The sequence below is a fragment of the Aricia agestis genome, chromosome 3 (genome assembly GCF_905147365.1).
Source record: "Aricia agestis chromosome 3, ilAriAges1.1, whole genome shotgun sequence".
NCBI classification, from domain to species: Eukaryota; Metazoa; Arthropoda; class Insecta; order Lepidoptera; family Lycaenidae; genus Aricia; species Aricia agestis.
Window position 1 is genome coordinate 23,322,392 of NC_056408.1, and position 18,513 is coordinate 23,340,904.

At 39.2% G+C, this 18,513-nt stretch overlaps 1 protein-coding gene across 2 annotated transcripts; it reads right to left on the minus strand.

The window, feature by feature from the left end:
* Positions 1 to 1,499: 1,499 nt before the first annotated feature.
* Positions 1,500 to 16,958, minus strand: LOC121725732 (U4/U6 small nuclear ribonucleoprotein Prp3). 2 transcript variants are annotated; one of them, XM_042112813.1, is made up of 14 exons: positions 16,617 to 16,958; positions 16,341 to 16,505; positions 15,907 to 16,081; positions 13,200 to 13,362; positions 12,684 to 12,764; positions 12,206 to 12,327; positions 11,591 to 11,785; positions 11,070 to 11,197; positions 10,487 to 10,674; positions 9,731 to 9,878; positions 8,448 to 8,601; positions 7,565 to 7,620; positions 6,929 to 7,211; positions 1,500 to 1,874 (listed from the first exon to the last, which is right to left on the minus strand). In XM_042112813.1, exons 1-14 carry the CDS (start codon positions 16,742 to 16,744, stop codon positions 1,764 to 1,766), a joined length of 2,097 nt encoding a protein of 698 aa, XP_041968747.1. In that variant the 5' UTR covers positions 16,745 to 16,958; the 3' UTR covers positions 1,500 to 1,763. The 2 variants fall into 2 exon arrangements, with proteins under 2 accessions (XP_041968747.1, XP_041968746.1); XM_042112812.1 differs by having other exon boundaries at positions 12,684 to 12,770.
* Between the last annotated feature and the right edge of the window lie 1,555 nt (positions 16,959 to 18,513).

Consider the following 18,513-nt stretch of genomic DNA (forward strand, 5'->3'; position numbering starts at 1 on the left):
AATCTATAGTCAGTGAAAAAAGTGAAGAAATTAAAAAGTGGCAACATCATAGTATCATCCCTCTCAAATCAAACTAAGAAAAAAAGATGACACTATGATGTTGCCACTTTTTACTGTCTTCACTTTTTTGACAGACTATACGTTAGCTTGGTTTATATACATTTGGATAAAAATATGTGAAAAAAATAACTACACAATCACTTTACGATATAAAATTGTCCTCGTAGTATTATCACAGACGTGCGGCCTGGTGCGGGCGGTTGCCAAGATTCTTTCTAGGAGGGAGGATGTGATATTTTTATTTTTGCATGACGTCACTACTGTTTGACAATTATTACCTCTCAAAAAGTTGTCAGCAGGTGTGACGTCACTGAACGCTGATTGGTGTTTTGAAATCCGTTCCGTTTCAAGTTACCTTTATTTGTAATTGTAAAACAATATTTTATAAATTAATATTAACCTCGCAGTGGCCCTTCTTTTATATTTTTTTAACATTTTTTTTCATAAATATTATATTTACATGTTCCCTAATACAAATTAACTTCATGTACTTACAACAGAGGGATTTTGTCTCGTAAGAATTGATCCTACAAGATCCATTAAACAAAAAACATATTAATTTTCAATTTTATATTTCTTAAAAATTTAATTTTTTACAGACTATTTCTAGATAATTTACAATTAAAATCCCTTGTAACGTGTTTGTAGAATTTTATTATCACTTTCATAGTCGCGACCAAAGTACATAAATTTCGTCATGTTTAAAGTGTAAAAAAAAGTAAAATAGTAAAAATGTTTGTACGGGCAATGTAAAACTGGTAGTAGTAGCAACATGGCGCCTACAGCTAGTCGGTAAAAGATCGGCTATTTACACTAGAATAATGCATATTTTCTTTTAGCACAGAACTATGGTTTATGGTAGTGTTTCTCTTACAGCACAGTAAACGCTTCCTTATTATGCTCCTATTGTATTCAATATGTCAACAGGTTACATGTGGACTTAGCTCAGCTTTGGTTTACGTACGCCACATACGAGAATCTATTACGAGATGTCAATAAATCGGGGCACACAATAGGGATTGTCCATTTTTTTTTCATTATTATTATTATTATTATATAAACGAAAAAAATACTCATTAGTTACTTATATTTTTTAACAAATACGTTTAACCTTTGTTTGACCTTCAATGGCGTTAAATTAGCAATAAATTTGACCAACATTACGTTTCGAACTTTTGGTAAGCTTCTCGTATCAGCTTTCACATAATGAGAACTTGCATTTGACGAACCAGCCATTATAAATAAGATTGAAAGGAAATTTAAAACATATGCAGAGGTCAGTTGGCGGCCGATGATGACGTCAGAGCGAAACTTTAAAAATTTATTGAGCAAAAACTAGCCAATGAATTTCAAAATTATTTAATTTATATTCTTAAAATACCCTATTTTAACGAAAAAAAAAAGTACATGTGATTTTTTTTTGGACAATGCCCATTGATCATTCTCACAAGTTACTAACAGGTACGCACATTAGTGGCCTTATTTTCACATCACAAGTGAAACTTATATTGCTGTGTTACATGCGGCGACAGAGGCACTGCCCCTAGCCGTACAGGCCTGCGATGATGCGAGGCCTCTTTTTACTGCCTATGGTAGTTCGAGGTCCCGGAGTACTGGGGCCTGCGATAGTGCGAGGCCCCGGCATCCCGCGTAGAATAGTCCGAGGTCCCGGCGTCCTGGGGCCTACGACGGGCCCCTGCGATCTACACCTCGTCGGGCGCGGCGAGCACGGCCCCGCTGTACGCGAGGTCCCAGTAGTGCTCCACGCGGTGCTTCTGGAACAACTCGCGCGCCTGCTTCTCCGTCGGCAACACCTGTAAACAGATTGGATGGTTTAGGTACATTGTAATACATAAAGTTTGCTGCCTGTAAAACTGTGTGGGTTGGTTGTTTTAGTGATAATACGTGTATCGGTAGGAGTTGATATAGCTCGATCGAAGTCATAATTTTTAACTGTTGTCAGAGAAGTTGATTCCTATTCGGAACGTGCACGACAGTAGCGACATAATTATTTCAAACGAAGTTTTAGGGGCATGTGTCAAAAAATAAACAACAAGAGTTTATTTTGTAAAGATTATGACAAATAAAATATATTTAGAACAATAATTAATGGTATTTGGGTAAGATTTAGTTAAAAACTTCTTGTGGAAAAATGAATATATAATCATAAAAAAACTGGTTTTGAGAGCGTAAAACACTCAATAAGTTTCAAGGCCCAATCTATACTAAAAGGAACTAAATTGGTCTTAGCAGGGCATGTAAGGGATGTAGAAGAGCTAAGAACTAATGGCAATAGTTATATTATATGAGCCAATATAATTCGCCAAACATCGGTGACTTTAGCACGCTATAAAACAAGTTCAAACGTAAGTACTGAATCAACCAAAAAACGTGACAAAAATTATATAAAGCAAGTCTAAACACTTTTATACATTCTTACAGATAAATAATATTGTTCGGGTTGTTGCTGGAGTACAATGCTGCTGCGTTAATAACCTGAGTGGCAAGTGCAAACATATTGCTGCTTTAATATTTAAATAATTTTTAATATTAATATTAAAAATTATTTAAATATTAATTATTATATAAATTAATATTTAAACAACAGTAACAAAAATACGTGCAATACTTTTTACATGAAAAAAAATAAAAAAACGTTTTTAAAAATCTTGTTTTATTTATTTTTTACAACATGAATACTTTTGAAGAAGATTGGAGTCTTTAAATATACTAAAACACTGCAAACATTCTTTATGTTTCTGAGTCTTTGCATTACACTTTCAATATGGTTTCGTACTCGAGCAATATAATAAGTCCTTTCGGTTTCTTCTTGAAAGTACCTACTCGTTTTTTTTTAATCAAAATGGGGGCATACTAATTTTAACTTTTTACCCCTTTCATCTAAAACTTGCTTAATTGAAAAACCTTTTTCATTCAAAACTCTATCTCCAGCTTCTAAAAGATCAGATAAACCAGATGTTAATGTAACAAGCTGTAAAATGGTTTAGGAGTTATTTGGGTGATCGCTGTCAATGCATCAAAATTACTAGAGACGATGGTACAGAGGTGCTTTCAGATTTTATTACTATTGACAGAGGAGTGCCACAAGGTTCTATATTAGGACCAGTTCTATTTATTTTATACCTAGCAGATATAGTAAATATTATTAAATATTGTAAATTTCATATATACGCCGACGATATACAAATATATATCTCGTGTAAGCCTAATGAAATAAATGATACTATCGTCAAACTTAATCAGGATCTCTCTAGCATCGCAGAATGGTCATCTAAAAACTGTCTTGTACTAAACCCAATCAAAACAAAGTACTTAATTTTCGGTAACATATTCCAATTGTCTAATATTTGTATGAAGACGGATGTTGAGCTCATGGGAGTTCCAATTGAAAGAGTGTACGAGGCCAAAAATCTGGGTCTTCACATGGACTGTGGGCTGAGATTTGAAAATCATGTAGCAAATTGTGTACGTGACTGTTTTTGTAGACTAAAAATGTTGTACAAGATGAGGCCTTATCTTTGTGTGCCATTACGAGTCCAGTTGGTAGAATCGATTGTTCTGTGTAAATTTAATTATATGGATGCAGTCTTCGGTCCGCGATTGTTCGCTAAAACTAAGAAGCTAGTGCAACGTGTGCAAAATGCTTGCGCGTGGTTTTGAGGCGCGAGGAGCACAGGCAACATAAATCCCCTACTCAATACTAGATGGCATGAGGTGCGCAAGTACATACTCGAACCTTCTAGAAAGGTCCAATGTTTGTTTACGTGTTTTAATTTAGACCTTATGACTGAGTCCATAAGGTCTAAATTAAATTTGCAAAAAAAATTCAACTTACTGCACTTATCGTAAGGACGGCAGTTTTATTGTGGTACATGCTCGAGCCTCCTAGAAAGTTCCCACGGTTGTTTACTTGTTTACGAGAATCGGGTACTTTCTGGAATTCGTCTCGCCATATAAAAAGCCGCAGGCAGGCCCGGCGGGTTCAGTTGTTTCGAGCTATCATCAAGGCGATTTCGGAGAGACAACAAGTGATCAGTAGTGAGTGAACCAGTGAAACCTGCGACTTGGCTACGACCTAGGACAGTGATAGTGCTTAGTGATTGGACCTAGTGATTAGTGCTTGGACTTAGTGCTAAGTGTTGTGACTTAGGTAATCTTTTCAAATTAATTAAAAACAATTTGATACTACCTTCACCTCTAAGACAGTTAGAAAAAACAATAAGAGTAAATTTAGTGAATGGGCTACACCAGGTATTATGAAAAGCAGATTAAAACTGTATGACCTTTATAATGAAAGAACTATAAATCAAAGTGAACACTTTATAAACTATGTAAGATTATATTCAAAAATATTTAAGCAAGTCTGCAGGGCTGCCAAATCTATTCACATTAGAAATAAAATTAAGAATTCAAAAAATAAAGTAAAGACAACGTGGCAAATAATAGCAAGTGAAACTGGAAGAGTCGCCAGTCACAACTCAGATTTTAAATTAAATATAGATAACAAAAATATAACTTCCGACAATGATGTTGCGACTGCTTTTGAGAAATTTTTCGCTGACATTCCAGTTTCAATTACAAGTAACCTAAAGGACTCTCCTGATGATGCTATATTGTTACTTAAAGAAAATGTAAATAAATAAGATATCGACTTCAGATTTAAAGAAGTAGGTCCTGAAGACATTATAAAAGCTTTCAATTTACTAAATATTAAGAACACTACTGACTTGTGGGGCCTATCAATGAAAGTTAATAAATCTATAATCGATGTTATCGCGCCCTACTTAGCGACTATATTTAGTGATTGTATAAAAAGTGGCGTATTTCCTGATCTAATGAAACACAGTAAAGTTTTACCTCTTTTTAAATCTGGTAGTAAGTTGGACCCGTCTGATTTCCGACCTATATCTATTTTACCGACATTGAGTAAAATTTATGAAAAGATAATACTGAATCAATTACTAACGCACTTTAATATAAATAATATTTTACATAACAAACAATTTGGATTTACAAAGGGACGGTCTACTATAGACGCAGGCGTTGAATTGATCAGTAGTATTTTTAATGCCTGGGAGACGTCGCAGGATGCTCTAGGAGTTTTTTGCGATCTCTCAAAGTCCTTTGATTGTGTGCAACACAAAACATTGGTCAGGAAACTCTGTCACTATGGCATAAAAGGCACAGCACTCGCCCTCCTAAAATCGTACTTGTCAAATAGAACTCAGAGGGTTGAGATAAATGGTAAAAAATCTGCTGGTGCAAAAATTGAAATGGGGGTCCCACAGGGGTCTATATTAGGACCCTTCCTGCTTCTTATTTATATAAATGACTTGCCATTCTTAATTAAAGATAAACATGGGATAGTATTATTTGCTGATGATACATCTCTTACATTCAATATCAAACGGCTTAATGCGTGTTATGACGAAGTAAATAATGCTCTCTCAAAGATTGTACATTGGTTTAGCGTTAATAATCTTTTACTTAATAGTAAAAAAACGAAATGTATTAAATTCAAATTGCCCAAACGGAAACCAATGTGCTTTTAAATGGTGATGTTATGGAGCTAGTGGATACAGTTGTATTTTTAGGTATTACACTAGACTCCAAGCTTCAGTGGGGCCCTCATATTGCTGGGTTGGCCGACAGACTCAGTTCAGCAGCATATGCAGTAAGTAAGATTAGACAATTTTCAGATGAAACAACAGCACGTCTAGTGTATTTCAGTTACTTTCATAGTATTATGTCCTACGGCATTTTGCTGTGGGGCAATGCTACAGATATAAATACAATTTTTGTGCTGCAGAAGCGAGCTGTGCGGGCAATCTACAAGTAGGCCCGTAATACTTCACTTATAAAAAAAATTAAGGAAACTGGAATCTTAACTGTTGCTTCTCAATATGTCCTATCAAATGTATTATATGTTAAAAAGAATATATATATCAATTCACGAAAAAATGTGATACCCATGGGAGAAATACTCGTAATAAACATAAGCTTGAAATTCCGGTGACTAGACTTACTAAAGTCAAAAATTCTTTTAAAGGTCAATGTATACGCCTTTATAACAAGATCCCAGAAATCGTTCAACGTTTGTGTACCAAAGCGTACTATAAAGTTACTGATTTCATGAATGATAGTACACCATGGGAATAAGGTCGCCCCCTGCAGAGCTGTTTCTATATAATATTATGTATAATAATTGTACACTCGTTGTATTTTATTTAGTCACACTGTTATTTTATAATATATTTTTCGTAATTTTCCATCTTTTTAGAAAAAGATGGCCCCGTGCGAGTTTCTTACGCCGGTTCTTCTCGCCGAGTTAGTTCCCGAACCGGTGGTAGGCATCTGTGTAGCCCCGACGTTCAGAGAATATTTGAAAAAAATATTCTGAATAAAAAAGTTTGAGTTTGAGTTTTGAGTTTGAGTGTTTAGTGCAGTGTTAATAAAGTCTTCAAGAGAGTCACCAGGTCTTTCTCTTGAAATCCTCGAACCCTAGCACGTAACAATATCTACTGACTACCTATTTCCGCTGTTATTTTTGCAGTCTACGATACAAAAACAATTAAGACCAATTTCAAAAATTTCAAAACAAGATTGACAAGTTTGTTTGACTACTAACTGCGCCCGTTTTGTTGCATATTTTGGCGGCGACAAGCGCGGCGATCGCTTTCTTTACCCCCTTTACCCACTTCGCACGCTCCGAATAGATGGCGGACCTAAGTAATTTGGTCGCGTTAAGTCAAACGTCAAACCCATCTGACCGATATTGTATTGACATAAGCCGACCACATGACGTAGGTCCATCAACTGCCTAGGAATCGAATTTCCTCGATGGTACCTTAAACTTGATCTCCCCGAAGGCTCGTTGCGGCGCACGGCCCTCCCACACGAGTTTGCAGGTGTTGGGCACGTCCTGGCCGCGCTCGTCCTTCACAGTGTCGTCCTCCCAGCGGATGCGGTGCAGCATGAGGCGGCGGTAGCGCGCGTGCTGGCGCGGCCCGCCCTCCGCCACCACCACGCAGCAGCCGCGCTGCAGCACCACCACGCCCGTCATGTGCAGCTGCCGCGCGTTCACCTCCACCTTGAACTTCGCCGACGCGCACTCGAACAGGTCGCGGATCCTGGACAATCGGTCATCTTTAATTTGCTTGTCGTGTGTACGCGGTCGAGCTGAATGATATACCCATTCGACACCTAGGCTCTCCTGAGTTTCATATATTAAAACTAAGTATCTATGTTCAAATAATTGAACAGCTCGGACCGGACTTGGAGTCGAGTTGTTTGGCAATGACTCTGAATAATTAATAAGTATACACATTACACTTGTAAAATAATTGTTGCATATTTTTAAGAGTTCATGCTAATTAAATATTAATTTTTCTCATATTATTGCTCTTGCAGTCACTTTAACAAAAAGGAAGATAAACATAATATCAAATGCTACAACATAATATTGTATGACGTGTGGTCTCACCTGTAGACGGCGACGTGGACGCCCATCGACGTGTCCTCGCGGATTTTGCGGTCGATCTGTTGACAAAACAACGATATTACTGAACTGAACTGCGTCAAAAACATTAACATAACAATAATATAGTTATTGAACATTTAACAAATTTGAAGCGCAGTGGCCAGTGTTGGAATACTATAGTTTGTGCGTTTTAAGATGATATGGGTGACACATTATAATTGTCAATAGTAGGGAAGTTACCTAAGAAAATTTATCGATAATTTAAAAATATCGAATCACTTCGTAAAGGAATTGCAATCGAAATTATCGATTTCGTACTGACGTTTCAGAGTGGCGCCGGCGACTTAAAATGGCCGCCCTTTTTATCGATTTGATTTCGATTCAACAGTGTCAATTTCTATTGGCATAAGTTCCATTTCATGCATCTGACATTTTTCAAATATTTTCGTAACAATAATTTTCACAGTAAAAGTTTATAATTTTATATTAATAAGTTAGCATTTAGCAACTTTTCATTTTTATTCATTTACAATTATAGGAAACATTTGTTTTTGTAGATGGAATATAATTTATTACATTTTGATTTTTTATGTTTTCTTGTAAAAAAAACCCGTAGCAAGGAATATGAGAAGTGTCACCCATATCATCTTAAAACGCACAAACTATAGCTGATGATTTCTACACTTATTTTCGTTTATTTTTTAATTATATTTAATCAGTTGTTAATATTATGTAGGTATATCATACTGTTAATACTATAAAAGTTTAAACACTAAACAAGTATAATATGTATGTTCAAACTGTTTTATTTATTTATTTTAATTTCTTAGGAAAACTTACAGGTACATAATAATAACTATAACTAAAACTATTATTTTAATCCCACCTTCTCTCTCTTCTGGTCCTTGGTGAGCGCGCGGGCCTGGTTGGCCTCCAGGTGCGTTTTCTGTCGCTTGGCGATCTGCTCGCGGACCTTGGCCTCGATGGCGGTGGGGTCCTGCACCGCCTCCGTGCCCAGCGCCCGCATCAGGTTCGATATCCTGAGAAACCACAATTATAAAATATTTAAGGTCTTTACTTCTTTAGACTCGAGGTTTACGTTTTTAAAATCAGCTGATGATTTAAAAAGTGTTCGAGGTTTAAAACCACCCATAGACCATAGTCTATGGTTATACTAAGGATTGACTTTATTTATATTTAACGCTCCTTATATATCTAATTTTTTATTTATTTATCCACTAGCGACCCGCCCCGCCGTCGCAGGGGTATATAATATATAGCCACTAAAAAAATGATTAATATCGATTCAGCAGTTTTGATTTATATTCATTATTACTACCCGTAGGCCGTGGCTCGCATTGGTCGGTACTGCCGTATAAGCTACGTCTCGCATTTTTTAAATATCTAATATCTTCGAAAATATTCAATTAAATCATACTATGCTGTAAAGGGCCATATATATCTACATTAAATCAACAATGCCGTGTTGGTTAAAATCGCTTCAAAAATTAGCCATTATTTGTCGTTAAAAGTAAATGACAAAAAACTGTTATTGTGGGATATCCATAAGTATATTATGTAATCGATTGTACTGATTATTTCGGCAAGTGTCTCGTCGGCCTCAATCGTCTATCGTTTCCATAAAAACTTAGTTTCACTACACGGAAAAACCTACTATAACTCATTTGATAAATTATTGTTGTTCTTTATGAAATTGACTGGACAATGTCAAAAATCTATTCAAAAGCATTAAAAACATACACGACCCTATAGTCAGGACAATTTAAGGTGGCACTAGCGGTCATTGACTTTTCTAGTCTAGGGGCTGTGAAAAATACATACTCACACTGCATTCTGTTCATCTTGTAAAGAAACAGACTATCATAGTTTCATCGGAAAACTTCTCGGTTACCTCTTCGCAAAAAAACTCCAACTATTTATGAGTTTGAAGTGATATAACTGTGACTGTGCACATTAAAGTATTCATTCATAGTTCATACTGTGTTCACTGTTCACATCGTGTATGCAAAATGCGATATCACGCTTAGACTAGAAACATTTGTCACTTCATTGTCATTCGCGATTTGTATAGAAAATGACAAGGTTTTTGACACAGAGTCAATGACCGCTACAGACAGAATTCCGCGATTTAAGTATACTTGAATGTACCTGAGTTTGGGTTCTGGCGGCGCCTCGAGTCCGAGGCGCACTTTCTCCTGCTCCTCCTTCCAGGCCTCGCGGCGCGACTGCCGCCGCAGCTTCTTGCGCTCCTTCTTCGTCAGGAACACCGGCATGTACGTCGGCTTTAGCGGCTCCGCTGCGGAGAATATCACGTATTGTGCAATATTATTGACCGTCTAGGGTCGATTTTGTACAGCGCCAGCGCCGGCCGGGACTTGGACTGGGGCCGGCTGGTACAGGCAAAATTAAATCTCGCAGGAACCTTCCATTTCCGCGATAAAAAGTAGCCTATGTAATTCGACGTTATTTACTATACATACAATATACTATACAATTATATGAGCCAAGTATCATGAAAACCGGTCCAGCTGTTCGCGTGATGCCGTTAAAAAAAAAAAACAGCAACAGCAATGCACAGTAAAAATAGTCAAAATGTCACGAGTCGTTTCAAAGAAGAGGAAGACGAGGGTACAAAAACGGTGAGATTACACAAGCAAAGATTTTACAGCCTCCAGCATCAAAAACTGTTTTACGTAATACTTGTTCACGCTTCCTGAATCCTGACATAATAAATGGCAGTGCGCTATTTGCCTCTCGCTCTATCGCCTTCCCGCGTTGGAGCTCCTACACAATGTCATTTGTATTATGAGTTTTGTCGCAGATATATGCGATGCGATACGAGTTCGCAGTTATGTGTGGGAGCCCTTAGTCTGTGTACAGAAACGCATAAACAAGTATACTAACTGGGCGCGCGCAGCTGCTGCGGGTGCTCCACGAGGTTGGTGATGGCGTCCTCGTTGAGGTTGTCGGCGATGTCGGCGTCGCCGGTGTTGCACGCCGCCGCCGCCGCCGCCGCCGCCGCCGCCGCCACCGCGCCCCCCGCACCCCCCGCGCCGCGGGCCTCTGCCGACAGCAGGATCACGCTGTCCCACCTGCATCATACAGAATAATGAGACTATTTAAAAAAAATACACCGTTTTCAACTTTTTCTTTATGCACAGAACTAGGTTAATGTAATTAGCCCTGAATAATATAATAATAAGAGGATAATATACCATGTTACCTTTTTCGTTAGATACGAATTATGAGTGAGATGTAACATATCTGCCGAGGGTTATCACTTATCACTATTACCTGCTCAAGTGGAACGGGCCTGTATGAATTGATAGTAATAGTTGGTACAACTAATATATATTCTGTGGTAATAATACGCCCAAAAATTGCGTATTTGCGTGTGAGTGTGTGCATGTGCGTTCGCGTGTTTGTTTATGTAATGAGTTAATGACTGTCTGCACTCTGCGCGTGTATGAGCGCGGGTGCGACTCACCACTCGATGTCGGGCACGCGGTCGGTGTCGGGCGCGTCGGCGGCGAGCAGCGCCAGCTTGGTGGCGGACGAGATGCCGGTCTTGCGCGCGATCTGGGAGATCTCGTTCTGCAGCTTCTCCAATTGCGCCTGGGGACATTGTGCATTTTAAAATTAAAGAATAAAAACTTAATAAGATCGTGACAATTAGCGGCACCGCAATAAAGTTTGCGATACCGATTGCTGCCGACTGCACGATACGCGAACGTCATAATATGACTGGTGACAATTTAACATATAACACAGTAATTTAGGCTGGCCTCTCACAGCCGGAATTTCATAATCGGAAAAAATCAGAGTGTGTGTGGAGTTCCGATATTGTGTGTGGAGTTCCGATATTGTATGGTATTCCGGTGTTTCCGAATTAATAATATGAATTTTACTGCCGCTCTTAGAAAATGTATCGTAACATCTTCGATAAAGAAGCTTTCTGAGTAGTGGTGTTATTATGTACTTATATCTGACTGACTGATTGTAGCTCACCTTCATTCGCAGCCGCTCGGCGAGCTGGCGGAACTTGCCGGGCTCGTGGAAGCGCAGCGCGCGGCGGGCGCGCGCGGCGGGGCGGGCGGGCACGCGCGGGTCCACCCACGCCCCGCTCTCCGCCTCCGCGCCGCCCGCCCCCGCCCCCGACAGCTGCGCGCGGAACTCCTCGCGACGCTTCGCGCGGATGTTCGCCTGCAATATTCGAGTTCATACTTTATGATTTATCATTTATGTAACACTAAAAAGAAATTAACTTTGTCTGATACTAATAAATAATATCGCTTAATGGAATTATTGGACGAATGGACGCAGGAATAAAACTGAAAACTGTATTTCGATTAAATATCACGTTTTCATAATATACCCCATATTGCTAGGCTTGGCCAGTGTTCCGCAAAAGGTGTGCCTCGCCAAGCCAAGTGTGTACCGTAGCCAGTAGTTGGTGTGCCACAAAAATGACATTTTACCAATATATTCCTGTTTATAAGAACCAAAACAAGCGAACACTTGAACACAAAAAGTTTGCGTGTAATGCTAGTGTACGTCATACACAGTAGCGTCTCATCATATCTAAGCCCGAACAATTATTACGATCACTTATGGTGTGTTCACCTTGAGCGTGGGCGCGACGTGCGTGAGCTGCACACGCTTGCCGCTGGTGTCGACGGTGCGGCCGTCGCGGTCCAGGATGAGCGGCGCCGGGCCCAGCGCGCTCGCCGCCGCCAGCGCGCCGCCTGGGAACGGCACACAGTTTTAAACACTGAACGTATTAGAAGCAGCTACTATTTTATTAATTTAAATCTCTCACTCATTTTAATTTTACAGTGAACTCATAGTGTCTAAACACATCATGCCGATATTTTAAATTACCGATGACACACCATGCCGAAATTAAGTCACGTTATAGCGTATAGCCGAACTTCGGTCGAGCGTAAGTTCGGCAGCGATTCGGCGGTAATGTTTTTTTTTTCGACGTCAATTCGGCGACGTTCGGACTTCGGAACACTCTTCGGACAAAACGTCACTATGCAATAACATCCCTATTCACGGAGCAGATTATTTAATAGCTTGTTGTGAGTTTTGTATTGACCTGCTAATTTCCTCTCTATCCGGGCCTGGAGCTCCGCTATTTTCTTCTGTTTCTCCATTTCTTCGGCTGTCATTTGTAGCCCTTGACCTAAAATGACCAAGAAACAATTAATTTATATAATAAACAAATTATTCACCTACCAGTCTAATTCCACATCAAAAACTAGTAAAAAACCCACTCTAATAGAATGTAATCAATTTTAACTGAGTTTACAAGACATTTCGTCATTCTGTTTTCGTATACATATAAAGAACTAGTTGATTCCTGCAACTCCGTTGTGCATAAATTCATTAATCGCGCGTGAAACGTACATTTCAGGGGGTTAAAAAGTATCCTTTGTCCTTTCCCAAGACTCAAACTATCTCCATAACAAATTTCATAAAAATCGGTTTAGCGGTTAAGTGTGTCTTCACTCTTATTAAATAGCCGCTGAACCGAGTTTTATTAACAGACATACAGACAGGTACACGCATTCTTGATATAAGTATGGCAGTATGGAACTATGGATAGACATACCAGGCCTGGAGTACAATACTGGTTTGATGACGTTGGGTGGAGCCATGACGCCGGTCTGCTTGAGGGCCGGTGTCGCTCCTGTGCTGCCTTTCTGTCCGCCCTTCAAATTCATCAGCGCTCGCTTCCTCTCCTCTATTTCCTTTTGTGCATTCGCCATCATGAGCTGGAATGTAAGTTATTAAAGTTTCAGTTGTTCAACTCTAACATTCTGCTTTGGCTAAGATAGCAATTCATTGGTAAACAGTGTACCCCTTGAATCCCTCTATCACTCAAAGAACAATGGTATTCAGACTAATTTCAAATTAGTCTGAATAAATTCAGTCAAGATCAATGGAACCCTAGCCCAGATGTGCCCCATCACCGCTGGCCCCAGGAGGAGCCCTTTCGCCAGGAATCTATACGACTCTACATCGCCTTCGTCACGTTAAAGCCTCTCGCACGCCGCCATCAAGATTCAGAGGACGCTGGACTTTCTTCCTGAGTGGCTGAGCAAGTGGAGACTGTCCGTTAACGCGGCTAAGTCCCCGACTCCTCTGAAGATCGGTGACTGCGAGATCCTATGGCGCAAAACCACCAACATCAAGGGGTCACCATCAATGGCCGATCACAAGACCAACCCAGTGTAAGCCGACCGTCACTGGTACACCAGCAGCCGCAGCCCAACTTCGCAGTCTGTCTTCTGCTTCTCAGATCGCCTTAAGATGAGGCTGGCGCTGTACAAGAAGTAAGTGCCGCGTAACGTACGCGGCCCCCGCGTGGTACCAGCTGCTGTCTGTGACGTGACGCGAGTTGCTCCAGCGACAGAAGAACCGCGTGCAGCGCCGCGTCGCCTGTGCGCCGCGCAACGTCATCATCGCCCGGGACCTGAGCTTGGAGAGCGTGGAGGAGTTCGTCTCCGTGCTTTCAACCAAAGACCTGACTCCTTGGCACGCTCCCCTCCTTATGCCCCGAGATTCTACCCTCACCGAGGAGGGAGAACTACGCCACTACACCGCGCCCCTGAAGAGGAGAGGACTAGCGCTACCGCACCCCGCCGGCGCAGATACTGATAGATTGTGTCCCCAAAACTCCTTTCTCCGCGCGGGGTCTCATAAACCCCAGACCTAGAGTGGCTATTTCTCTATCACCGGGGGTCTGGCGAATGACAGCCCTATTGCCTCCACCGCCGACCTCTTTGTGACTTTCCCGTCGAGATAAAGTCTGGGGGGCCGGGAGTTAATTTTCCTATACCCTTCTTCCCAGGTCGGTCGTGTTCGCAGACTGGTTAAGGCGACGCACGTGGAAGTGGTCCTTACACGCTTCCCTTGCTTTCGAGCAGAGACCCCGTGCGCCGTCTGGCCCTGTGCCAGACCTGGCCGATCTCAGCCGTAGTTTTTATTTTTCCTGGTTTTCCGAACATCCTCGGTTTTTCCCCGCGTTCAGTTCTCAAAAAACGGACACTTTTCGCTTTCCGGTATTCGTACTGGGCGCGTCCTCATTAATTAAGCATCTTCACATGTAGAGGGGAAAAGTCCCTGATCATAATTTTCTCACCCAGCTCCCCTTTTCAAAATTAAAACTTGCAGGATGTAAATCTTGTTAGTTTGGATATTTTCTCTCATAAAGGAGAATTTAATTTGTATCTACATATTTGTAATAATTATTGTATGTAGCGTCATTTGTTTTATTTATTAATTTCAAGTTGTAAAATATTTTAAACTGTTTACAATGCAAACGTAAAATAAATAAAAAACAAATATTTAAATGTAGGTACCCACATTTTTAGTTTTCCAAAGAAATTATATTACTCTAAATTTGTGCATCTCCACTATTTTAATCCTTCGATCGTGGATTCTGGTAAATCTATTATTATTATAGGGTCCCCGCAGACTTACAATTTAAAGTTGGCCGACTATTGTAAAAAACACAGAAATAGATCAAGATAGAAGCGCCATACGCTCGTGTTCATACAAATTGGAGCTGCATGGTGCTTCTATCTTGATGTGGTTTGTACGATAGTCGGCCAACTTTAAATTGTAAGTCTGCGGTGACACATATTGTTTCTCGCTCACCAGTGAGCTTATGGGGCTTGATGGGTTAATGGACATACAACCTATGGTCTTGTTCCCTGAACATCTGTACCATGTGGTTGTATCCAATTCATAATTTTTAACACCAGAATGTTTTTAGGAGACCCACATAAGGGTTAAGATCAACTCAGTTCCGGGATGCAGATGGCCAACACTCCGGACTGCTTCACGGTGGACAATCTACAAATAACAAGATGTCCGAATACCAGTGACACCTCTGGAAAATATGTTATGGACAAATGCTGTTTTCTCCGGCCAACCCGGCCTTCAGTCCATAAGATAAGTGCCATGTGGTCCTACACATTTCTCATAATCCTCCAAGATACTGTTGAGTTAAAAATTATAGAATCAGTGTTCCCCCTATTCTTTAATGCCTCAATCGTGGAAATCGCAGACACAATAGATTTTCAATTGTTATGCGGCAGCCGGGTGCCGCTTGGGGATTGATGGGTTAATTAGTTCAACCCCCCCCCCCCCCCCCCCCCCCCCAATTTTAATAATTTGACTGAATAATCAATAAATCTGTATTTTGATTTTCTAAATGTTTTATTTCTCTAGTTTAAGTAAATTTTTTTTGGTATTGCAAGTTAAAAATTATAAATATAAGGAATGTTTGTCTTAGAATACCTATACAGTACCTTTATTTTATCAGCACTGAGCCCAGCCATTTTGGAGCCAATTGTCTCCCCCTCAGAAACCTGCGGCAGTTCCAACCCATTGTCTGCCTTCTTATCCTTCTCATCTCTTTCCTTCTCTCTGTCATGTCTATCTCTCCTCTCCTCTCGAGACTCGTGTCTATCATCATGACGAGACCTAAAAGAATAGTGGAATAGTGGATATTACGTACATGTGAATCGGTGTAAGTTTACTTATTGCTACTGCTTACAATTTTTTTTTTATAGAATAGAAGATATGACACTTATTGATTGGGAAGTTATGATACATTTGTGAGTTTTAATCAATTTAACACCATAAGGTGGAATTGTGGGATATATTTTGTAGTGGATATCTAAATCAAAGAGTTTGCAAAATTCCATGTTTATTTGCTTATATTATTATACTTTTGTGTTACCTTTTACTATCCTTGTCTTTGTCTGAAGACTCATGTTTCCTTTTCTGTGATTTAGACGAGGCGACATGCTCTTGTGCTAATGCTATAGCCTTGTCGGCCAATTTGCTGGCTTTCTTGGAGTCAATATGCGATGACAGCCTATCAATTATCTTCCGACGTTCATACCTATTTGAAAAGAGCAATGGTTAGTGTTTATCTCAATAAGTTAAAGCCATTTTATTACAGAATAGTCATGTTTAATATAACACACTACAATATTAAACGACTACGACTTACCCATTGGTGAGACAAGATGATACTGTGGAGAGCAGAGCACTATCCGACTTGCCGATTGTCCTGTAGATTGCTCTGTCTAGCGAAGACCTGAGGTCTTCCACTTCTCTCCTAGATAGTTGTAAAGCCATTTTGCATAAACAACGCGAGTAACACTTTGAATTATATCAACCTTAGAGGTTATGTTGTGACACAATACCTAAATCAGTTGTGTAGAGTAACTGTAACAGTTTGCACTTTTCTTATAATTTCATTAATTCATTTCAGTTTTGTCACATTTTCTATAAATTTTCTACTTAAAAATGTAAACAAATTCAACATCAGCAACCAAAGCCATAAACGAAACGTCTCTACATAGAGTAATGTTATGTAGAGACTAAAGTGTACAATTCTACATAATAATAATATGACAAAACTAGAGAGTTTTTTGTGTCCTATTTAGTAAGCAAAATTTTATGAAAGATATGTAGAAAGATATACATTTTTAAATAATTTCTTTACACTTATCTCTATATTCATGAGTAGTCATCGGATTATATGCACGATCAAAGTGCCGAAATATGCATGCAAATATGCACGAAAAAATGGCCGAAATATGCACAATCAAAAGTCACTTCATATTAAAATGTTATTATTTTTGAAGCTTTTTCCGGTGGTCCCGTTAATAAAAGCGCCAATTTTTATAATTTCCTCAAATCCAGAATTTTTCATTTTTTATACAGCACCAATAATAATTTTCTACCAACATTTTCCATTAAATCATTAACTACTTTATTCAAATTTTTTACTAATGTTGAACCAACTACAATGAAAAATGTTGTTTCTGGAAAGATATTGTACCTATTGGGTATTGCCATGAAGCTAATATAGAGAGGTGTCGTAATCGAATTGCCTTAAGGCGGGGATCAATCTCAATCAAAAACGATAACCTTGCACACAACCAAAGACCAAGCGTATACGCATCGCAATAAGATTCATTTTAGCTTAGCATAAAATTGTGACAACAAGGGCGGATCTTCTCTATTTTTCATGTTTTTTTAAATATCTTTGGAAATAAATATTAAGGAACAAAATTGTTCGGTTAAAGAAATTTTAATATACATTTACTAACAATTTATTCAAATAAAATGTATAATTATCCTAGTTAATACTTATATTTCGATGAAATAGAGTTTTTTCGGAGGTGAGTTTGTAAATTAATTACAGCCAAAGTATTACGTTTTAATAAAATGTTTATGGTTTAAGGTATTTTGAATATTGTGCTTTTTATCTCATATTTTTTGACACTTCGTTATTATATTGGAGCTAGGTAAACCGGAAGTCACGGAATAACAAATTGGGGTTTATCCTCGCCTTAAGAAACGACGCGTGACAATTTGCGGGGTGAGGGGGTGTCAAGCTCCGCTCACTTTTCAATATTTCATCTATCGGCTAAAAGCAAAACTACTAGCTTAGGTCGATGTTGATGTTACTACGTAGTTCAGCTATATTACACTAGGATGTCAAAATTCTTGAATATTATGGGAAGTACTGAGAACTTAAAAAAAATATATTATTAATTATAATAAGTTCAGTGAATAAAGGATTAGTATTTTCACCGATTTTTTTATGTAAAATAAGAGGACAAACGAGGAAACGGGTCACCTGATGGAAAGCAACTTCCGTCGCCCATGGACACTCGCAACATCTGAAGAGCTGCAGGTGCATTGCCGGCCTTTTAAGAGGTAATAGGGAAGGGGGAGGCGGCCTCGGGCCTATGGGCTATGAATCAATTTCTTCGATGGTAAGTACATGAAAGATGATAATCCACGCGCGATCAAATGGGATCGCAATGACAGTTTTGTTTGCTAAAAAAGTAGCGTTAGCAAAAATATTCTGATAACATTAATTTATAGGTTCT